The sequence below is a fragment of the Anser anser genome, assembly GCF_964211835.1.
Source record: "Anser anser genome assembly, chromosome: 25".
Lineage (NCBI taxonomy): Eukaryota > Metazoa > Chordata > Aves > Anseriformes > Anatidae > Anser > Anser anser.
In genome coordinates, this window is record NC_139746.1 from 5,111,234 (window position 1) to 5,135,268 (window position 24,035).

General features: G+C 48.7%; 1 protein-coding gene across 2 annotated transcripts; it reads right to left on the minus strand.

Moving 5' to 3' along the window:
• Window positions 1–3,208: 3,208 nt before the first annotated feature.
• MBD3 (methyl-CpG binding domain protein 3) lies at window positions 3,209–20,920 on the minus strand. 2 transcript variants are annotated; one of them, XM_083810772.1, is made up of 8 exons: window positions 20,814–20,920; window positions 18,311–18,433; window positions 12,955–13,114; window positions 11,193–11,330; window positions 8,767–8,857; window positions 8,115–8,292; window positions 6,700–6,897; window positions 3,209–5,092 (listed from the first exon to the last, which is right to left on the minus strand). In XM_083810772.1, exons 1-7 carry the CDS (start codon window positions 20,867–20,869, stop codon window positions 6,705–6,707), a joined length of 939 nt encoding a protein of 312 aa, XP_083666898.1. In that variant the 5' UTR covers window positions 20,870–20,920; the 3' UTR covers window positions 3,209–5,092; window positions 6,700–6,704. The 2 variants fall into 2 exon arrangements, with proteins under 2 accessions (XP_083666898.1, XP_083666899.1); XM_083810773.1 differs by lacking the exon at window positions 20,814–20,920 and adding an exon at window positions 19,658–19,844.
• Window positions 20,921–24,035: the final 3,115 nt, after the last annotated feature.

The following is a 24,035-nucleotide window of genomic DNA, read 5'->3' on the forward strand; positions in this document are numbered from 1 at the left end:
AGCTGTGGGTGCCCCATCCCTGGCAGTGCCCAAGGCCAGGCTGGATGGGGCTGGGGGCAGCCTGGGCTGGTGGGGGGGTCGTGCCCATGGCAGGGGTGGTACGGAGTGGGCTTTGAGGTCCCTTCCAACCCAAACCTCTCCATGGTTCTGTGATTTTAACTGCTGGCAGGGAGCCTGGAGAGCCGCCTGTTGGGCGCATTGTGCGCTTTCACAGAAAGAGCTGGGAACCCGTTAATTTTCTAAAATGCTCTCCCACACACAGAACTGTTGCAGTTGCCACAGAGGTAACATTCAATGGCAAACAGGAGGGAAGAAAGGCAAGAGTATGTTTGGTAATGATATTAAAAGAACAATTAAAAGTTGATGAGAAACAGCCAAGACAAAGTTAGACAGAGATGAGTAAGCAGCAGTCCTGAAAATTTAAGGATAAATGATTAGGGGTAATATCCAAGGCCTTAAAAATGAAATAAACAGGCCTGGAAAGAAAATTTCAGATTAACAGCTTGTGTGTTTCACAAGTCTTAAACCATGGACAATACCAACTACATGGCTGCAAAATACACACTACAGAGAAACACAGTTACGCAGCAGCCCTGCAGAAGGTACAGCAGCATCAGTAGATTTTAACTCTTTTAAAAATCCGTGAGTGCAGTCCTCAGTTGTGCAACTGGGTGCCTTTCACAGGATTGGCACAAATACTAATCTGAACCAAGGAAACTTTAACTAACAGGACAGCCTGCTGCCTCTTCCCTCTGTTCCTCCAATTGCTACAGTCAGCCTGTAAAAGATTAGTTTTCAACAAGACAGCTGAAAAATACATTTAACCTTCATTTACATTCCTATTCAACGTTTTCTTAGTTTATAGAAAGGAGCAACGGGACAGTCTCCTATAGCTATAAAGAAGCTGAATTACCTCCACCAGTAGCTGATAAACTAGCACCGATGAAAAGGTTTCATTCAGCACAGTTTGTCTTGCACAAAGTGAATGCTTTTAGCTTCCACTGCAACTAAAATGTATTTTACTGATGAAAACACATTTCTGATTTGCAAAGTTCATTTCAGCAAGCCTGTTTTCACACAGGAAGTAGAACAGGAGCGTGCATTTATCAGTGAATTCTAATTTAAAATATTTTTGCTTTAATACTATCACCAATAATTCACAGCCCTGAAACAAAAGACTCCATATGCTGGGTTTAACATACCTACATTTTAACAGTCCAGCCATGTCACTCCTGCCTGTTTTCCCTTCCTACCGTGCTCAGGTTACAAGCAAGACAACTCCTCCCTTTTCTTGCTCAACAGGCAGTTCAGCAAGTTCAGCTTCAGATGCGAATCAAGCTAACTTTTTCTTGGGCAGAACCACCTACAAAAGGTCTGCAGGATATATCTAAACTGCACCAATATCCATGCAAATTCATTTACGTTTATTGATTGCACAAAATTTTATCCAACTAGAATTCAGTAAAAATAATACTGGTAATAAACAAGCAGGGAGAATTAAATTCCCTTAACTTTGTTAGTTTTAAAAAACATAGCAGAGAAAAAAACCTGAGTCATCTTAACGGAACAGCTCCAACACACTTTGCGCAAGATAAAATCAGAAGTCTTAAACAATCAGGAGTCTCTTTCACTTTTGCAGAGTAAAACTGTGTTTTGAGGGTTTTCGCCCTATCTACCAACATCAAGCAAACCAATTTTCCCCATCTCCTCCAGCCAGTGCCCTCTAGAACTGGGCAGGCTGCTGTTTCCAGATGAAACAAGAAAAATCTGAGCATGACACAGGATAAGTACAGCTTTTGTGAACGCAGATGGTACATATCCGACGTTACACTGCCTACAGAAAAAGATGAAAAACTTCAACCATATTGGACAAGTTCCTACTCTCCCCAGTGAAGATGCACAAAGACCATTAAAATCTGCTCATATGTTATTTCCAAAAAGGATTAAACTAGCTGAATATAACTAACCACCCGCAGAGCTCGGTGTAATTATTTCTGTAGAAAATAGCCAACCAGAATAGATTACTGGTGCAACCAGTGCGCAGGACAAACCTAAGGCTATTTTCCACTGCTGCTTCGTATTACATACATTTATAATCTTTGAGGACAACAGAAAGGTGCCGTTACCACTGATGGAAAGAATTACCGTTTTCGAAAGCATCCTCAGAACTGCTTCTCTAAGCAGAGGAACCTGGTCTCAGATGGAACCACCGTAACTACATTCACATGTAACAACTGCTGTATATAATAAAAGGTTAGTAAGTTTTGCTGAATTCCATTCAATTACTTTTCCTACATGTAATATTAACTAATCATCTGCTTCAAAAGCTATACCTCGAGTAGCAACTACTTTCTCCATGTTGGGGATATATTCAACGAAGGCAGACAACTATGTGCCCCATGGTCATGTCCATGGCAGTAGGCTGTGGCAAGACAAACTAACCCAGCTGTTGGTGCAGCACCATGAGAAAGACAACAGGCTCATTTAAAAGGAATGTTTCATTCACTTACCTGTCTCACTAAGCAGGTAAAATTATTCCTTGGGATGTGACAGGAGTCCTGGGCCCCTTTTTGGTACTTTGAACAATCAACTCCATATGAGTGAAAACAAACTTTTTAAAGGGCTGACGGGGAAAAAAAAGAGAGCTCAGCAAGGAAAGTAGAGGTATGAAAACAAAAGAGCTGGCACACAAGTTAGCAACAATTTAAACTTAATTCTTCTTAATGAATCTTCAATGCATCGAAAGACTAGTATCAACTTCTTAATCATCTGAGTCCTGGTACTTACATATGTTTAAAATTTATTTTGATTAAAATAAAAGTAAAGACATCACTAGATATTTAAAAAGTTTTTAAAAAGTCAAAAGAAATAGTGTCAGAACAAGATGGCCATGTTCAAGAAACCCCCTCCAGGATGGGTTGTAAACTGCTAGAGTTGAGATTCAGACGACCACATCAGCAACTCGCCCGTTACACAGGACATCCTGGTAGCCTCTTCCTCAGTGAGGACACAGAGGACTCTGCAGCGAGAAGGAACTGGCTTTCCACAAGTTTCATCCATTCTCCTCTTCTGGGTCTCAAACGTCAAGATCCAAATGTCAGAACAGAGCCCACCACAGAAACACAAGAGCTTTTCTGCTGAGGTAACTGGAAGGGGCACAGCACAAAAACTCCAAGCAGGGGCTTGAGGGAGACCAGAAGAGTCTCTACTTTGTGAGAAACATTTAATTCAACACAATGAATTACAAGAGGACAGATTTACAGAATAATAACCGTAACAGACTGTTCAAAAAGGAAAGTAATTTTCACTGGCTGCAGTAGCAGGTAAAGTTCCCCAAAGGAATACCTGGTAAAGCAGCAGCAAAGTACAATTCAGTCTTCTTGCAGTACTCCAAATGAGCAGTATCAAAGAATTTTGTATTCTCACAACTTTAAGAAAAGAGTTAATATAGCATCAGTCACTTTGGCATGGGATATTTTTCAAGGAGCTTAAACCTATTCAGATCACTACACTGAACTACTCCCAAAGGCTATTACTCGCCAGGCAATTCCCCTGGTCCCTTGCTGTTCCTGCTAATCATTCTTACATGATAAAGGCTCTGGGAGCTACTTTCTTCCCCAAGTTTTGGGATACCAACAACTTGTACAATTGGTTAGTGGCACAATATTTCATCCACCACTTTATACTGTACTTTCAGCTGAGACATCCATGCACGAATTATGCAATGGATACCCTAAGACTAAAATAACTTCTGCAACCTAGTCAACGTATTCTCCAAGCTACGCACACATCTTTCTCCCATCTCTCTATCTTCCCTCCCCAGATAAATCCCTTTTTAGCCACAAGTTACCCCAATATGCTCACAGTTGTACTAGAAGAGACTGATGAATCAATCAAGGTACCCATGGTGAAGCCAAATACTTATAAACACATTAAGGCAGGTTTCACATCATTTCATTTTTTGGACACAAAATGCTGGTCACTTCACTGCACATGCAAATAAGAAAGATTTAATACTTAATAAAAAGCTTTAGATTCATTTAGATATCAATTATAGAAAAATCAACCTTTTGCCTTTCTTGTTTTTAAAAGAGGTCAGAACATTACTGCACATGAAAGCAGATGTGTAGACACACCTATTGGAATGGATCCCCTTCCCTCCACACACACAGAAACAGAGGTCAGGGTTCTTGGCACCAGAAGAGAAAAGAGGAAGTCTTCCTCATTGTCAGTCAGAAATGAGTCATCCTTCCATTCTGAGTTGAGAAGGTCCTTCTGACCAGACCTAAGCCAAAGCAAAATATACCACAGAGCGGGTATATTTATCTTCAAAACTCTGTTCTGCTATGCTTGGACATACACAGAACTCTGTATCTAAAACGTGCACAGTAGTGCATTCGGTGTGGTGTTGGAACTCACTAAAAACCAGATTGCCATTGACCAGCTCCTCACGTGTAACTTCCCCTACTCATCAAAACCTCAGGTGGAAGAGGCACTGGTAGTTCATCTCTGAGACTACACTTTCAAGACCAATGTGGTCTTGCGAGGAAAATGAAATTCACTGACCCAAATAGACACATGGAATGACAATCCACAACATAAAATGACCTCCCTACAGTCTGGTACAAACAGGTAGCCTACAGCAGAGTAGCCAAGGAGTGAAACAGCATCTCTCTCACTTGCATTAGAGAGAAAATGGTTTTGATGGGTCATTGTTAAAGATACTTTGATAGAAAAGCTTGAAAAAATCACTGACCCACAAAAAAAAAAAAAAAGGACAGGAAGTTTGGTTCCTAGTATATTCCCTCCCACTGTTTTATATTCCTTTATCCCCTCCCACTTTTGTCTTCCCGATTACCCTACCCCTTTAGAAAAAGGAGGGGGAGTAGAGTTTAGTCAAGTTCCATCTTCAAAACTACCCAGCAATTAATGGACCATCAGCTTCTCAACTTTTCCTGAAGTGTACATCAAAATGCTCATAGGTACAGTCGGATGGTTGGTGCAATTTACTCTGCAGACACTCTTGGCTTTGTAAATAGTTGTGCTGACCCTGCTGATAGGGTTTATACTGGGAATTCTTAGATGGAACTCCCTAGAAGAAAAAGAAAAACGACCTCGTAAGTTAGTAGGCACTTCTAAACACCTTTGCAGCAAGTAAGCTCTTAAAAAAATAAAGCACCATTGGCAAAACATAGCCATTTCTTTATCTCCCGTTTTTCACCTTCAGCAGACAGCTTGTTATGGTTCTTTGCTGTTGCCAGACCTTTGTAGTAGAAAGGAATGCAAGATATTCACTGTCCAAATAAAGCTACTGTTAGTCATGCGGTAAAACAGGAAAATAATATAAAGAGCCCAGATATAAGATGGTATCGCCCAAACGCCAAACAGATTTCACAGTATAATCAACCTTCCAGCTTGAAGGATCGCTTAACATAAATCATTCTTCATTCTACCTGACACTGAAATACAGCTGCCACTCCCTCCAAAGGGGGTTTTCTTTTCTTCTGCTCTTCATCCTAAAGATTCCTTTCTTCCTCCACATTCTCGACTCTTGCCTCACAGGCTCACACAACTGGGGTCTGCATAATGAAGCGCCCTGGGTATTGGCGACAGAGCACTAACTGCTTTTCTTAGGCTAAAACTTAAAATGATCGAAAATTAAAACCAGTGAGTTCTGTTTTCATCTCATTGCACGAGCTCCACTGATGAAACACGCAGGCTAGGGTTACATCAAATAACACAGCAAGGAAACACTTTGCTTCACAGGATGGTGCTCTGTCCCTGCCTAGTGCAACAGGCAACACTTAACGGAACTTCAGTGGGTGTACCTTGGCTTGGCCTTATAAAACTGCCTCCCCCTCCTCCCCCCGTTACTACACAGTAAGGATTTATTATTCAGAGCTATTTTGGTTTACAAGACAACAAAAAATCCAGTTGCACCTCTGAAGAGGTCCACTGCACAAGTGAAAGTCAGAGAGAGACTTGAAAATAAGAAGCAAGCCCATTATAACTGTTTTAAGGGATACACAGTGTAAAGGCACACTTCTGGCAATCCTGCAGGTACCAGTGTTAACCATTTTTTTTCAGTTATTTCCAAATTTTGAATACATACATTCTTCTGTTACTTTCGGTTTGCAAATTCCTGCCACAAAGTATTTTAGCAACTTCCTTCTTTTGATGGTCAGGTTGTCCTTTCCGACTTCTAAAATGTTACTTAAAATTTCCACTACTGTGCCCTCTAACAATCCCTGCAAGAAAATGCTTACTAAAAAAGTTAGACAAAAATGGAGGGAGGGGAATTAAATCCGTAAGATGGCAGCTGCCCTTCCACAGTATCCTCTTCCCTGTCACAGGTAGTAATAAATGAACTGGGAAAAAAAAATGACATCACAAAACAGGTGAACATTTAGGAACTGATTCAGTTTCAAGGCAGAATCCTTCAAGTGATTACACACACATTCTGGTTACGCTATTAGCCCATCCGACACAAACATAAAGCCCAGAACATTTGATGACAATAAAAACTCACCAGCCGTCATACCCCTCAAAACATCTTATTTTTTGGTGAAAAGAGCGCTTTTGAAAACGTGTGCTAAGAAGCAAAGATTTGTTGATATATGCCAGGATTCCCTCTGAAACCATTTCTGTCTTCAGAACTATTCGGTACAATTTAAGGAGAAAAGAAAGTTGTCATACTACCTGGACTATACATTCTCCATCTCCTGGTCGTGATCCTGTTCCTCTTCCTCCTCCTCCTCTTCTCCTTCTTCCTCACCTCCTTCTTTCTCTGACGGAGCTTCCCCATCTCTTGCAATTTCCTCTACGTGGGCAAGCATGTCAGCCATCAGGGCTTCCTCCAGCCTCTTTCGCACCTGCTGCACCAGTTCCTCTTGCTTCCTGCCCCAAATCAATGAACACTTGAATTAATTCTCAAAGCTAACTATTTTGAGGGAAAGAAATCTTATATTGCTCATCCCTGAGGCTGGGCAGAGAAGCACAATTTTGAAAGAGTCCTCAGTAAGAACTGCACTGTAAAAAAAACTGCCTGGCATTACACTTTAAGTGAAGCTGAGAAACACTTTATAACAGTTGCCCAATTCTTTCTATTGTGAGTCCTTACTACTGATTGTACTGATTTTTTAATTCTGGCTGAAATTTGCAGCTGATTCAAGACTTTCTTGCTTAAATTAATATTTGTGGTTTAAAAAAAAAAGTCAGCCTACCCTGCTCAGACTTCCAAATACAAGACTGGAGAAAATTAATTTTTTTTGACTATTTCATTTTTTTCCTCATTCTCCTTTTGAGTAACAATCTTAAATTTTACAGCTTCTTTTATCTCAAAGTCACAGTGATGTAAAGAGGCGGTCAACAATTTGTGGCTCATGGGACTCCTATTTCATCTCACCACAGGAAATCAGAAAGTTATAAACAGACCTTTTTTCCTGGTCATTCATGTATAAATCACACGGAAGGAGTCATCCTGTAGTTCAAAAAGATTTACCAGCTGAACAGTCAAAACAATTACTGCCTTTGTACACTGTTAATGAATGTGAAGTAGTGTGATTTCAGGTTGAGAATGGAATACACCAAGGACATTATCAAGTGCTTAAAGCTGAATTTGACCAATTTTGATTCACTGAAAGCAAGCTATACCTACATAAATTGCATCCTTATTTGCTGCAACAGCAGTGGTTAATGCTTTCATTTGATCTTGTGCTGTCACAGAGGAGTAAGATGGCGTAAGTCTCATTATTTAGCATTTCCCCACTCCCTTCTTTGCTTAAGAGTTGCCTTAGTCAAGGTTACTCAAATTCAGATACCCCTTTTCAGTAACAGGAGACATACTGACGCGTAGAACAAATATGAACCTGAAACCTCCGAGTAAGCGAGCATGGGTTAAAATAAAAAATAATGTGCTTTAAGCACATCCCTGTACTTAAGAGAGCTGCTTTGTGTAACAATTCTTTCTACTCTTCTAATAAACACACATTCAAATTAGCTCAGCAAGCCCTAGTGCTCTATCAAATATTTCAACTTGCCAGTGAAAAAACGTGGTGCTGTTTTACCGCAAGAAAACATGTTCTAAGACAGTATCTGCTATTTCTAGGTAATACCTAATATCTTCATCTGTCACCATAAATGCTTTGCAAAGCGGCTGTGAAGTGTTTAGCCAAACTCCAGGATTCTTCTCAACTGCTGCAGACAGCTGGCCAGTGATGGGCATAGTGCTAGTGTGCAGAGCACTAGCGATAGCAGAGAGAAGGGTTTCGTCAGTGCAACCAGGTCCAACCCCTGCAAGCCGGAGGAAAAGCAACAATCAGCATGGCACGCGACAACAAACGGCACATCAAGACAACAGCAATAATTTCAGATTTAATGGCAAAGCACGCGCCCTCATTTAGAAAGTCAACACAACATAAATCTCAGACCTCAACACTACTAACAGCACCTGGGCTCCCAAGGTTATTTAAACCTAGATCAATTCCTCATCGTGTTACATAAAAAACAACCTGGGAATGGAAGCTCTTTAAACAGGCACTGCTTCTGGAAAACAAACCAACAAAGTCAAGAACCTTTGCCACTTCCTCCCATTATGTTTCAGCATCCCCTGAGGACGGAGGGCGCCTGAGGAGTACTAAGGGCTCCTGCTGAAGCGGGAGCGGTCCACAGCACCGAGGAGCACAAGGAGGTTGACACAATACCTCCAGATCACCGCTGACTGGGATCAAAACGCCACCCCTGGAGTTGAGGGCAGACTCTGATTACCTTGTAAACCTTTTGGAAGGTCCATTGTTTTCACCAGCTCCTCCGCAATGTCAAAAGCATTCAGTCCACTTAATTTCTTCTCCCAGAAGAGCTGACATCAAAGAAAGTGTTTATTGGTACAAAGCAGGGAAATGGAATCGACAACCGCACAAAGCACCTGCTTACAAGCAGAAAGGGAAGGGCGCTGCTGCAGACAGTTCTATATTGGATTTACTGCAGAAGTGCTCTGAAGGCGGGGAGCAATCCTCATTACCAATCTCACATCTCTGTCCTGATTTACTATCTGGAAAAAGACTTTCCTTTCCTCCAGGGACTGGTACTCACTGCTTCTGAACTGGAACAGCAAGGCAATGCTTGCTTGCTTTCATCCGAGTGCACACACAGTATGGGACAGCTGATTTTTTTTTTTTTTTTTACACTACTGTTCCTCTTTTGCTGCCTCCCATATGCCACAGAACTGAAGTTAAGGAATGCAGAACTCGTCCAGGCTCTTTACGAGGTCAGGCATTGTTTTATTCCTCTCTAGGAGTTTCTCATGGGAAGGATCACCTCTAGACCTTCGAAGAATTTTGAATTACGGGTTCTCCTCCTTCACACAAGTGAACCCATGGTTTGGTGGGAAGTCAGATACTACAACTAGATAAACTTTCAACTCTCAATCTACATGTATAGGGATGATCAATGCATAGCTGGAGTCTATTTTTTCTTACAACAAAGCAATTTTATTGAGGCTTTGAAAAATGGAAAATTTTACCCTATACAGTCCAGACACATCCCCTTTTCACACCTGTCAAAATCTGAGTGTAACTGAACCCACACTACTTTTCCAATTACGAGCTCCTAAAAAGAGGAAGGAGGACAGTCAAAGCCAAAACACATAGGCTGGATGTTCGTTAGCCTATGACTTTCAAATAGGTACATACTAAGCCAGCACACGATGGGACTTCGTAATGCTTCAGAATTTTGAGGAAACATCTGGAGTCAACTGACCAGGGGTTTCACTAGACTATATTCTGGTAAAATAAGTAAGGAAAACCCAGGCTGAGTCTACAAAGCTGCACTGCAACAAGTAGTAATGTGAGCAGGAAACTACAGAGGCTGGCTTACGTCTCTGCACTGGGGCTGATCTCTGCTGTCTAATGACTGCAGTCACATAACAATCTCTCCCTCAACAGGACACAAATCTCTATTCAGCTCAGGTTTTTTTGCACATCAACTTCTTACTTTTAGTGTCTTATTGTCCTACCTAGCCAAGGAGTTTATAGGAGGAGCAACAACACTACAAACACACGTGCCCTACCTCTTTAGGAAATGATGCTAAAAGCCCACAAGCCTTGTTTAAAATAAATAAATAAATAAATGAAAAGCCACTCCATTTCAAATAGATTCTAAATCACACTTCAGAAAGATAAGTTCTTAAGTTTGCATAAAAAGTTTTCAGCACTAGAGGTTATTTTATAAGGTAAATCACTTTCCTCTTCAAATGATGCATTTTAGTTCCACCAGACCTGCCAGAGTTTAAGGTATACCACTAATTGACACCACTGACAGTGCCTGAATAGACTAATGAAGCTGAACATCTAGTTTCCGAAAGGTATAAAGACAGATGCGCCACAGGAAAGGATTCACAGAATCCCTGGTGTGAGCTCTGTGGAGGCAACAGGCTGTCAGCTCTACCTAACGCTAATGAAAGGAGAACGCCTTCCAAAGGCTGCTTTGAACACGTAAGCCTCATTTGAACCAATGCCCAGCTTCAAAGTTACATTTGCCCTAAGCACACTTTTTGCATCTTTCACGAGATGAAATTAAGCTGAAAGGTTTCCTTTACTTCTGGTGTGTTCTCTTGTTTGAAAATATACAGTGTGAGAAGAAAAACAACAACTTTACATTAATGACGTTCCAAGGGAATTTCTAACCATACTCATACAGGCAGAGTTAACTACTAATGATATATCCATCTAAAAAAAAGGCCCATGCAGGGGGTACAAGCCCTTGCAGCACATCACAAGCACCACGCTGTAGTCTGCACATGAAACAGGGATTTCTTGAAACACAGAGTTCTAATACACTTGGAACATTTTATAATGATTACAATGTAAATTTTCTCTAAATTGTTTATGACTTCTGTCTACATTTGTAGATAGGTCTTAAAGAAGTTTTTAACTAAAATAGAACTGTGACCTTCACAAAGGTTGGAGTCTAGTTATAAAACACTGCAGACAGCATATTAGCTGTACACTAGAAATGTTTTTTGCTCTGATTTTAAAAGCTGGAAGCACTATAAGCTATTGCTTCTGAAATCTCAAATTGCCATGGACATTTTTTCAGTGTTAAAAAATGAAAGTGTTTTATTTTGGGACCTTCTCAGCAGCAGAAGCAAATGTTTCCTAGCTCTGGAAAAATAGTTTCTAAGCTCCAAGCCTTACCTGCCGGGGTTGGTCCACAGCTTTCTGAGGATCGCTCTTCACCTTATTGCTGGGATGGTTTGTGATCTTTGTGACAGGCTGTTTGAATATGGAGGCTGTCTGTCTGACAGGCAATGCTGTATTCAAATCAGGCTTGCCCTACAAATTTCAAAACAAAAGGAAGGGAAAATCCCATAAAACATTTTCAATTTACCAAAATGCTACTACAGCTGTAAAGGTACGCTGTGGGCAAGAGAGACGTTATGGACTTGAAAACGTGCCTGATCTTAAGCTGTATCAGTGGGACTGTTAAAAATGCAAAACCACCTTCAAATCTTGCCCAAGAACTTTAAAATGTAACCAAGTTTTTCACTCTCACATTCTACTTTAGATACTAGCCACCTCTCATTCTAGTTTATACACGTTGGTTTTATTCCAATTTTGACAGAAGTCAGGAGTCAGAACAGTGAATTTACATTTTAAGATGACAAGCCACCTTTGAACCACTAACCCCGAAGGTTTTGACACGGTGTTTGTAATAATTAAAAAGTTTATTGTGCAGGATTTAGAGACCAGTTTGCGAATCCAGAAGCCATTCTAACACTTTCCGCTGAAATTCAGTTGTGGATGCCAATAAATAAAACAGTGCAGCTGGAATCTTGATCACTTTTTTTACCTCCAGTTCTTCATAAAATTCAGTTTTTAACGGGCCTGATAACTACCAAGCGTTCACAACGTGACTATGTCTTACACTGCTTGGAAAACAGGAAGCATGTTCCTCATTCCGGAGATCTACTGCGCTAATCTTGAAATGGCCGTAGGACATACTTTGTTCTCAAGGATGCAGACACAGTATCTGCTTAACATATTTATTCATGAGATGTAGAAAACTATTCAAGACAAATACCACCCTGAATCATCTTTTGCGCTAATCCATTCGTAAGCTAATGATAACTATTTATACATTTATTGAAAGGTTTGGGCAGAATTTTTAGCCTAAGAGGGGTGTTAGCTACTGGTCTCACTGAGGCAAGGCATTTTTCTTTTAAAGCATCACTACAGCACCTAGTGCTGCACGTAAATCTTCCTCTCACTTAGACCAGAGTACTGTTCTTGATTCTTTACCAGTTGACATAACTAGAAAACAAGCATTACGCTATTTTCCGTATTTAATATTTAGGTGCAGAGACACAGCTTTTGGCTTCTGAAAAGGATTTTGGCATCTGATGAAGATGACATGAGCCAATTTATCCAGACTGACAGTATACCACTGTAACCACCGTTTTTACTTAACGATAATAATCAAAGCGACTGGGTGCCAAACACAGACTCCCTATTTTGCTCTGCAGACAGGCCTTGCTGTCCTCTTATCCCTTCATCTTTTTGCCCAAGCCATGTCCTCGGATCAGTTCTGAAGCAGAGGCACCATGGCCAGCTGCACCCCCTCGCCGTGCCAGCAGCACGCTGCAGGCTCAGGGCTCTGGAGGAGACGGTGCCAGATGCGGCCACCACCAGCCCTGGAAGTAGAAGAGAGGAGGAGGCCAGCCCTGCCTCCAGCCCTTCTGGCTGCAAGTTTCTCCATGTATCAGGACTGTGGAAGAATCAGCGAACTGCAGTTATCTGTCCAACACCCTACAACAGAGATAATACCCCATACAACTCCAGCTTCCCCCATTCATTACAAAACGCTCGCTATTCGTGTTACCCCACATTGTTCTGAGAAGCAGCCTGGCCAGCACAGCAGGTGGACAGGCAGAAAGCTTCCACTGCATCTTACTCTTACTTTGGCTTGGTTAGAACAGTCGTAGCGCATCCTCTGTCTGTTCTTGTTCATTTTACTCATCAACATCTTTCCCGTGCGGAAGTCGAAAGTGCTGAGGTCCATGGAGCTCCCCAGGTAGCGAGCCAGCTGGGGCTTGCTTCGGAACTTTTTACCGCTTGGGCTGAAAAACCGTAGAAAAGAAACAAGGAGGGGAATTAAAACCCTCTGGACTTCAATACCAGTGTTTGTGACAAGTTTTATTTCCTTCACGAACTTCCAGAAGCGAAGTTCACACTCAACGCAAGATGGATATTGCTGCGTTCACGTCAGCTCCCCGTGCTTACTGTGCAAGAGACGGACTAACCGCAGGACTTGTTGGAGTGTTTTTGCACGTAAAGAGCAAAATTCAGACCAGGTATAAATTAACAGGGTGTAGTTCACACCATAACTGAAATGGAAGACAATGACGCAGAAGTACTTAGTGCTCAATTGTCTCAAATAATAAGTTTTCAAGGATTTCTTCTCACAGGAGCAGTGCCTGACCGGCACCATAAACTCTGCTCGGGCTCCTGCCTCCCCCTCGAGCTGCGTGTTTGGGTTGGATTACAAGTCTTTGGTAGCATTTGGAGCACGCTACTTCAGGATTGCGCAGTATCAAGTACTCAGGGAAGACAGAAATTAACTGCTGACAAGGTGCAAAGTAAAGAATTACAAAGCTTAATTAATGCAAGAATAAAGGCCAAAACCTTACAAAAGTTTCAATTAATGGCAAAGCAGAAGAGATTCTTTTTAAACACATGATTTTTCATGAAAGACTACAATCTGGCAAGCACACGCAAATTACTCCAACTCCTGTTTTATTTTAATAAAAACTCAGCCTTTTGCATTACTACAAAAAGCACTAATTGAGCCCTTTTGTATTTCATGCACAAAGCAAAAATAAGTCAATGCACTGCGACTGCAGTGTCAGACCTACACAGACACTGAGCACAAAATAATTCTTCACGTTCTCGTTTAGCATCACAATGCCACTTTATTCTCTTTATTTCTCTCATTTCTGTTATTTTGCATCTTTAACACGTCAAGTACTCCATTTTTGGCAAGCAGAGGACACCACTACCTATCAAGCAGGCAACCTGCACATTCAGCCTCGGTGCCGGTCTGGCAAAAGCTCACTTCGCATTGCGCTAAGCACAGGTTAGCTAGGTGAAAGACATTTTAAGACCAAGAGATGCCAGCCGCATCCTCCCCCTCCCCATTTATCTATTTTCTTCTATTACAAGGCAGTTAGCGTTAGAACGTGTTTTCAGCCACAGGGAAGCAGGATTACCTCCTCACCGCCCTACAAACACTCTCTGCTCTCGATCTACCGGCGATCTCTTTAGGAAACGCGAGGTCACATCCAGGCAGACCTCGGGAGCAGCCTGCCCCCTGCACGATGTGATGGCATCCATGAGTCTGGAAATTCAGAGCGACTTCCAGATATCCAAGCACTGAACTTCAGGTGGCTCGGAGCAGCACCTATGTGTCAGAGACCCCGATTTTCTATGGAGGAGGGACATGATACCAGCACGACTCAAACCTGCTGGAGATGAATTAATGCTGACGAGGTTCCAATGCCTCCTGGAGACAGACCTGTGATCAAGTCACCTGCTGATACTCCTGGAGCCAGAACCACAAGCTCCTTGTTTCAAGACTTCTACTGGAAGGCCAAGAATAACTTGAAATAATAAAGCTGTCAGAGGCTGAGGAAAGCAGCATTACTAACTAGTCCAGCAATGCAGACCCCACTCTACCAGTGTTGCTGCGGGAAGATACTAACAACCTCTCTAGGGTCTTCTTTCAGAGTAGCTCAAAGGAAAAAGCCCTTTTTCACCACATTATCTGCTTCTTTGAAACCTTTATAGGAGTAAAGTCTGAAAAAAATAGTGCGAGCATGGAATTTCTAGTCCCGTGGCGGTGACTAGCAGTGGCAAGTCAATTAGTCCAAGTCTTAGACTCTCTACTGGAAAAAATTAAGATTAAAAAAAAGAGAAAGAGAAAAGCAGAAAGCCAGAAGGAACCAAAGCATTAAAAAATTTCTCTCAAAACAAAACAAAAAAAAAAAACAACAACAACTGTGAGGCAAAGACAGTATGAATTATACTAAAAATGTTATCTGGAGAAGTCTCTCAAAGGACAGACGATGCACATGGCAGCACCTGCCTGGGAAGCTCCTGGCCCTGGCTGCCCCATGCCTCTTATCCTGCCCCACGTGCTGCTCGCACACATGCACAAGTATCCAGACAGGAAGAATCGTCATCTGTAGAGGGCAGGGAGAAGAGGAGGAAGCACTTTATCACCGGCCGTTCTTCAGCAGGACCAGCACGCTACGGAGCTGCCCAAAGACTCAGGCCTGAAGATGGCATAAGGGCAGGCGTGAGCTGACAGAAACAGACTGGGACCAGACACCAAATCTGAAAACACTGCTTGAAAATACAGAGGGAGTTGCATGCCTTGACCCCAAAAGAGGAATACCCAACTCCAGTACCCTAACTCTGTTAGGACAGGGCCATTGCTGCTGTTGGTGAAGTCAAAAGGAAAAACTTGACACTGCCTCTTCCAAGATCTGCAGCTCCAATTTATGGCTTAGCATCTTAACAGAAACCCACCAGAGGGAATTTTGAAAATAATATGCTACGCTGGATGGTGCTGAGGTGGCAAGTGCCTTGTTCTGTCACTTACAGTGCGGGGACTTCCACAACAGCAGAGCCAGGTACACTCAGAGGCAGCGTGCGGCAGCCCCTCAGCTTTTTGTTCGGTACGCGTCCTGGTAGCTCTGCAAGGGATCTGAAAAGCTGCTCGAAGTCAACTTACAACTAAAAAAAATCTGAAATGGCTCGGAGTCCTGTCCCTTCCTCGGGACGCTCAGCCCAAAGCAAAAGCACTGAAGCGCAAAGGCGGCAAACTTTTATTCTGATTACAAACTGAGCAGCAGCTTGGTCCTGAAACGTCCTGCAGCGATGGCAGAGAGGGAACAAAGCTCCTGCAGAAAGCCAGCAGCGAACTCACGGGGTAAACGCAGCACAAGTGGGCAGCTGCAGCCAGACCATGCTCGGTGGGGGACAGCTGCTGGTGAGCTACAGGCTCCCAGCAAGCCCAAATCCAAGCAGCAGCCCCCCAGAGCCCCCCTACAAAGCACGAGCAAGTTTTGCTTTGCGGCGGAGCAGCGGCTGGGGAACCCGAGCGTAACTGGAAAGCTGGCGTGCCTCTTGAACCACAGGATAGGGAATTTCTCTTTCTGCTCCAGAGCTTTGCTCTACATTCATTTTTTATTTTTTTTTTTTGATACAGACAATCTGAAGAGGCCCAGAAGGAAATTGCGATACAAAAATCGCAGAAATCGAGCTCTTCCAGATGGTACTGCAGGCGCTGGTACTGAATTACCTACCGCCTGCCACGCTTCACCCCGCCACAAGCAGGGCAGCTGCAAAGCTGCGAGGGATTCCCCTGCCTGCCGGTCACAGCCCATTATCTGCCCAGCACCAACAAAACGAGCCGGGCAGAAACGCGGGGCGGTGTTGGCGAGCCCGAGAAGCCCTCCTTCGTCACGCAGGGGCTTTTGGGGCGCGGACGGGGCCGAGCGCAGGCAGCCTATTCAGGGCGAGCCGCCGCCAGGTGCCCGCTCTGCCCGCGCGGCTCTGCCTTTGTCTCCTCGCCTCCCGCGCCCAGGCAGCGGCCGCCAGCCCCGGCTGCTCCCCTCCTCCTGCCGCGCTCAAGAAGTCTCCTCCCCTCCGCTCTCCCCATTTAGCGCACGCCAGATCCGCACAACTTGGAGAGCAAGGGACAAAAGACAAAAAAAAAAAACAAAACAAAACCAAAAAACAAAAACCACCACCAACCCACCCCAGATGTTGTCTGCCTTTTAGCGAAATGGAGACGGCCGTAACCGAGGGGAAACGAGGGGAAACGGGCGATGAGAAGCGTGTGCTTAGAGCCTCGTTCCCGGCACGGGGCGATGGGTGTAGCACACAATGTGTTTCCTCCCCTGCTCAAACCCCGCTGCCTCCTGCGCCGCCCGCACGGCTCCTCCCAGCCCACCCCGGGACCTCGGCACGCACCCGAGGGCACGCGGCTCCCCGTGGGGGCACCTCCTGCACGCTGCCCCCCACTCCCCCGGCACCTGCACGTTGTTCGTGGCAGTGGGATCTGTACCGAGCCCTCGATCTGCCTCGGTGCTGACCTCAACAAAGCAGGTCCTGGAGCAGGACAGCACCAACACAGCATCGGTGCAAAAGCAGGCGAGCGCTGCAGCCTGCCACCACCGTAACCCATCTCTCGTCCTCGCACCTCATCAGCATCTCCCCGTAACCTCTGCTCTGCCTGCTCCGAGCTGTCCTTCGGCACCCCACCACCGTCCCGTGGCGGAGGAACGGCCCTGACGCAGAGAGCCGTCTCCCTAAGGCTCACCTCACCTGCCGCACCGGGGCAGCTTTGCTGGGGGAGCTTGGGATAAAGCTGAGGAACTGAGAATGAGCAAAGCGTGCTCTCAGGAGAAGCATCCTCCTCCGCAGCTTTGGGGGGGGGAAGGTAATTCTTTGCAGGGGGGCATTACGAACATTTTCTTGAACTTTTTACTTAGGTGCTGCGAAGGTAACAAATTCACAACAAAATAAGCTTCACCTAAGAGACCTAAGTTTTCCAGAGCAGAGATGCCAAAGCTTCCTGAAGCAGAGACAAACAACAAGCCCAAACTTCTCAAGACACTGCCATCAAACCTGCAACAGAAAACAGCGCGAAGAGAAGCCACGCAAAGCGGTCAGCAACCCTCCTTTCCCCAGGTGGGGACACGGAGCCTGAAGAGAGCCCTCGCAGCAAACTCTCTTTGAGAACCTTGGCTGCCTCACACAGCTCCTGACGCGCTCCCCTTCCCGACGCCAGAGCAAACCCTCCGTCCCTGCACCTCTCCTGCTCACTCTAGACGTGGCCCACGAGCCCCGCAGCATCGGCCAGACACCCCCTGGGCTCTCCCAGCTCTCATATCACAGACGAAGGAACACACAAAAAAACTAAAAAGGTAAAAACACTTCTGCACCGTCAGCAGCTGGTAAGCACAAGGCTGGAGAACTGTTCCTAACAGCCAGCTCGTGGACTACACCTCGAGGAGGGCACTGCCAGCAGGACACTGCTGGTCACTCACATTGCGCGGAGCACGCTCAGCCCGCGAGATGCATTCACCTCCCAAAGCAGATTTCGCATTCGACAGAAGGCAAACTTTCATGGGGAAAGCATTTGCTGCTAGCATTTAGGGCTACAGAAGGACATCTCCAAACGTACAGCACAGCAGCCCTAAAGGAGGCTTCAGGAAAGCAGTAACCGCTGCCCCGCCGCTGCTCACCTCGGACTGGTGTTAATTCCCAAGGCTGGCGATCGCACACGAGAGCGCTTGTTTCCAGTTAATTCTGACGTGAAACCGTGCACGCAGTTATCCACGCTTACTGCATCTGTATGCTCAGAGCAGCTGGGCAAAAAAAAAAAAAAATCAGCCAGGTAAACAACAGGCAGAAATAGCAGAGGTATTAATAAATTGCCACTCACATATTTTCCACTCTGAGGTAATGCAAAATGCAACAGTAACCAAAAATTAGTGCAGCAGGGCCGTGTTATACCTTTGATCTCTGTCCAAATTGATATAAAGGGAAAATCCATTATACCTTGGGAATAAAAATATGCTACTTATCTTCTCCCCCCCCCTCTCTGTTTTTAAATGTGGCTCTGAGACCGCAACTTTACAAATAAAGTCCTTGGAAAACCAGGGATGTTTCGGGCTGTCAGCTGCGCTCCTCCAGCTGCTACAGGTGGTCCTTTCGTCTCCCCGCAGGCTGGGAGCTGCGGCTCAGAGGCTGGCACTTCAGCTTCGGGCTCTCGGCAGCGGCTGTTTGCCTGTTTGCTTACAGCTCAGCGCCGCACGCTACCCTCGCAATCGCAATTTGATTTCCAAGATGAAACTTCGCACGTGCAGAAGCTGATAGCGCGCGTTTCACCGATTAGAAAGGCCAGGTAAGGACGCCAGGTGAGCTTGGGCGACGCTCCCGCAGCTCCCCACGGACCCGAGCTTCGCACACCGCCTCCAGGCAGCGGGCAGCTCCCGGGTGCGCTGCAGCCGCCTCGCAGGGATGCGGGAGGGATCCACGCGGCCGCCCGCAGCCCCACGGCACGCACGACTCCACGTCCCTCGGGCAGAGCGAGCGGCTCGCGGCCATACGCCGCCCCGGCAGCGCCGTGCTCGGGTTGGCGCGCCCCGCACCGAGCCCCCTGCCCCGACGCCCACCCGCAGCCACCGCCGCAGGCAGCCCGACGCTGCCTTCTGCCCCCTGCCCCTAATTCCTCGTGGGGAAAACGAAGCGGGCAGGGCTCCGAGCGGGGCTGCCAACCCCGCTGACACCCCTAATCCCGCTGACACCCCTAATCCTGCCGACACCCCCGGTCCCGCTGACACCCCCCTGGCTGAGCCAAGCGGCACCAGGCAGGCACAGAAAGCCGGGGGGACCCCGGGGGGCTCGGCTCCCAGCCGGGGGGTGCCCGCAGCCCCCTCGGGGGGCCCCCGGTGGCCGAGCCCAGCCCCGCCGCCACCACCCCGTGCCCTCCCGGGAGCGGGGCCCGTAACCCCGGGGCCCTTCACCCCCGGGTCCCGGCAGCACCCCCCCGGCCCCGGTATCGCCGCCGGCCGCCCCCCCGCTCCCACCTCTTCCGCTCCATCTCTGCCGCCGCGGCCTCCGGTCGCCGCCTCCCGGGCCCCAGCGGGGCCTCCCCCGGCTCCTGCCTCCCGCTGCCGCCCCCCGCCGGGCCACCGAGCGCGGCCTCCCCTCGGCCACGCCGCGGCTCCGCTCGGCTCCGCTCCGGGCCCGGCCGCTCCGCTCCGCCCGCCCCCGCGGTTCCGCTCCCGCCCCTTCCCCCGCCGCCGCCGCCGCCGCCGCTCCCCGCGCTCCGCCTCCCGCCAGGGTCGGGGGCGGCCGGATCCCTCCGCCCGGGCACGCCGCTGGATATAGTCCCAGCCGGGGGGCGGCGGGAGGCGGGCGGGATGGCCCCCACGGAGCCTCCCCCGGGACTCCCTCAGAGCCCCCCCGGGGTCCACCCAGCGACCCCCCCGCCTCAGCCTCCGCGTGGAGCCGCTCCGGAGCCCCGCAGCGACGCCACAGAGACCCCCCCCGCCCCGAGAACCCCCCTCCCAGGCTCCCCGGAGACCACCTCCGGCTCCAGGGAGACCCCCCCCGGCCGCCCGTACCCAGCCCTCCGCCTCCACATGGACCCCCCCCGGCTCCATAGAGACGCCCCTGGCTCCATATGGACGCCCCCCCACCTCCACAAAGACCCCCCCCGGCTCCCCATGGGTCCCCCCTTAGCTTCACAGAGACCCCCCCCGGCCGTCCATGCCCACCCCTCCACCTCCCTATGGACCCCCCACGAGCTCCACAGCGACCCCCCCAGGCTCCACGGAGACCCCCCCAAGCTCCACATGCCTCCCCCCCCCCGAGCTTCCCAGAGACCCCCACCTCCACGGAGACCCCCCCAAGCTCCATATGCCCCCCCCCGAGCTTCCCAGAGACCCCCACCTCCACTAAGACTCCCCCCAAGGCTCCACGGAGACCCCCCGCGGCCGCCCATGCCCACCCCTCCACCTCCACCCCGACCCCCCCGAGCTCCGCAGCGACCCCCCAGCTCCACCCCGACCCCCCCCCCCCCCCGAGCTCCACATGGCCTCCCCCGACCTCCCCGGAGACCCCCCCCAGCCGCCCATACCCAGCACTCCACCTCCACATGGACCCCCCCCGGCTCCGCGTGGACCCCCCCGAGCTCCACGGAGACCCCCGCCCCCACCGAGACCCCGGCCCCGGGCTCACCCCGGCGCCCGCCGCCGCGCCCCCCCGCGCTGTCCCGGCGGCGCCGCCTTGGGCATCCTCCTTCCCCCGCGCCCCGCTCCGCGGCCCCGGCCCGGCCCCGCGCCCCCCGCCCCGCCCGCTCGCGCCCCCTGCAGCCCCGGCCCCGCGCCGCAGCCCCGGGGGCTGCCCGCGCACCGCGGGCACCGGGCGGGGGGAGAGGGGGGGGGGCACCAAGAACGTGGGGCCACGGACGGACCACCCAGGACATAGGGCACGGACGGGCCACAAAGGACACAGGGCCGTGAACAAGCCGTGCAGGACACGGCCCACGGATGGCCCACCAAGGACATAGGGCCGTGGACAGACCACCCAGGACATAGGGCATGGATGGGCCCACCAGGACATAGGGCATAGATGGGCCAAGCAGGCAGGACATGGCCCCATGGATGGCCCACAAAGGACATGGGGCATGTGTGGGCCCACCAGGACATTGCCAGCCCACCAAGGACATCGGGCCATGCAGGACATGGCCCCATGGATGGGCCACCAAGGACCTGGGGCCATGAACGGGTCATGCAGGACATGTCCCACGGATGGGTCACCAAGGATGTGGCCCCATGGGCAGACCATCCAGGACATAGGGCGTGGATGGGCCACCCAGGACAACGCCCACAGATGAGCCACCCAAGACATGGCCCTGTGAACGGACCACCCAGTTCATGGGGCATGGATGAGCCACCCAGGATGTGGCCCCATGGACTGGCCGCCACAGAGATGGCCCTATGGCTGGGCCATGCAGAACATAGGACATAGATGAACCAACCAGGACATGGCCCCATGGACGGGCCACCCAGAGCTTCCAAGCCCCCAGTCCCGCAGACAGACCCCTGGGGCCATGCCACTGGCAGCCCCACGGCCCGGTGTCCTGGGCAGGTGGGCAGCCCCATGGCCCCCCCGTCCCCCACAGGCAGGCAGGGCTGTGCCAGCCCTATGGGAGGTGGGTGCTCAGCAGGGCCGTGGGGCACAAGAACCCCCAGTCTCTGCTTCTGCAGGCTGCAGTGGCACAGCCCTAGCACGGGGGGCTTCTCCTCGGCCACGTGCCCAATGCCGGGACCCACACAGCTCACCGTGCCCAGCCTGCTGCACCCAAAACTGCCCTGACCCAACGCCCGCTGCCTCCTGCGGCGCCTGGGCATTGGAAGAAGAGGGCTGGCCTGCTACGTGGCCCTCCTGGAGGCTTTTTCGGGGATGGTTGGGTTTGGACATCTTACGGGTCTTTTCCAGCCTAAATGATTCTATGATTCTGTGGTTTTGCTGGGTTCGTTCGGCACGGTCTGTAGCACCAACATCCGTTCTCCTGGGTTAAAGTCCAAAAAGAGATCCATATAAAATTACAAGAGGGAAGAAAATCCGCTGTGGAGGAGACAGTGAGAAGACAAAGCAATGAGAAGCTTTTTAGGAAACAAAACAGTAACCGACTGCCTACTAGGTGCATAGCGAGACCGTGTCCACGCACCGGGGAAAGCCCAGCCCAGCGGGCCATCGCCACGACGCTGGCCACGGGCACGTGCCCCAAGGAACCAAGCACATCGCAAGTCGCTACATGCCTCCAAGCCACCGAGTGCAGTACCCCAGGGGAGAGGTTTCTGCCTCCGGCTGCTGGTGAACACCGTCTACCTGGAACCCCGTGGTTTGATAACCACGACCGAGCAGCTGCGTTTTGGCAGCCGGGTGTATCACAGCAATACCCACCTCCCGAAAAGCACCGAGCCATTTGTCTTGGAAGCACCGCGCAGCAGCAAGCTCCGCAAGGCAGCCTGCTGTCGAAAACATCTCGGAGCAATTAATTTTTCTTTAATGAACAAGTGACACACTAGGCTTTCGTTAAGAACCCTGCACGGACCGGCAGTCCTGAAGCTACCACGATTGGAGGTACAAAATAACAACGCCTCCCGGCGCGTGCCCGGGTCCTGCTGGCGTCGGCAGGGCTCAGCGCCCTGCTGGAGATGAGCACGGCCCCACCACCGCTCAGTTCTCCCGACACTGAACTTCTTCAGTCTGCTTGAACTTCCAGTACTTCCTCCAGCTCGCATCTGTGCAAAAAGCTGTTGTAGTTTTACTTATTTTTTTAAAAACAAGTCTCACTCACTTGTTTCAAATTCCCTTATTTGGAAAGCAGCAGGGAGCACGAGGAAGGATGTGAGACGTGTGTCGGGGACGAGAGGAAACCCAGTCTCGCACACACGGGGCACGAGGTGTCCAGGCATGGGTAAAAGTTCAAAACAACTTCAAAGAGGTGGGTGCACCCCTAGGTGCAGGGTTGCATTTGCTTGTACAGGAAGGATTTTATATTTCAGATACCTGACAGAGGAGATTGTGTCTTTACTTTAATCAATACAGAGCTTTCTGTTGCCCTAAAGGCATTCCATCTCTGTAGAGTTGTTTTTGGTTTTGTCGGTTTGTGTTTAACATCCTCTCCTTCTGGACTAACGCTTATGAAATGTCTCGCTTTGCTATCGCTATTATTTCCTGCAATCTTGAACACGCAGACCAGAAAAGCTCTAATTGCCAGTATTGATCAAAACCACATTATTTTTCACAAACATGCTTTCCCTTTTTCTGTGTTGCTGATTTTGGGGGGATAAAAAATAGACCTGCTAAAGTCATACCATTCCAATCGAACCGTCGTACTGAAATACAGCTTCTTGATGAATAAGAAAGGTCCATGGAGCAAGCAGGCAAAGGGGAACTGAGGCAGAGTTATCCAGCTGCAGGCACAGAATCCTGCCCCTTCCTTGGCCCTCTGCTCCAAAACACTCCTCAGCACCTGGGCTGGAAACTTGGTAGCCTTCTCTTTCACACCAACCACTCCTCTTTCACCGATTAAAATCCAAGCCATGAAAAGGAGACAACATTTCACTGAACGAGATCAAACAAGACACAGTGTCCACCTTGGAACACAGCATTTTGAGGAAGACACTCTGGGAGAAAGCCAAGAGGAGAGCAATGAAAATCATCGGCTGTCTACAAACGGACCTACCAGGGACCAGGGAAGAACTGGATTTGTTTAGTCTCGAGAAAACATCTGAGATCTGATAACAGCCTTCAAATATGTAAAAGTGAAAGAATTACTGCACTTGAGCATTGCAGAAGGGGAGAGAATTTCTTTTTTTCCAAGCATGTAAGCTAAGAAGCTAAGCACGGAAACGGACCGCGTACAGGGACCAGAAGCTCTCCCTCAGT

What these genes read in the sequence shown, in the direction of transcription:
- MBD3 (XM_083810772.1), bottom strand. Translation starts at nt 20,869, where the DNA reads ATGCCCAAGGCGGCGCCGCCGGGACAGCGCGGGGGGGCGCGGCGGCGG. An exon ending in GGAATTAACACCAGTCCGAG is followed by an intron (nt 13,115 to 18,310) that starts GTGAGCAGCGGC and finishes ACGGTTTTTCAG; the next exon opens with CCCAAGCGGTAAAAAGTTCC. An exon ending in CCTTCCAAAAGGTTTACAAG is followed by an intron (nt 8,293 to 8,766) that starts GTAATCAGAGTC and finishes TCCGGCTTGCAG; the next exon opens with GGGTTGGACCTGGTTGCACT.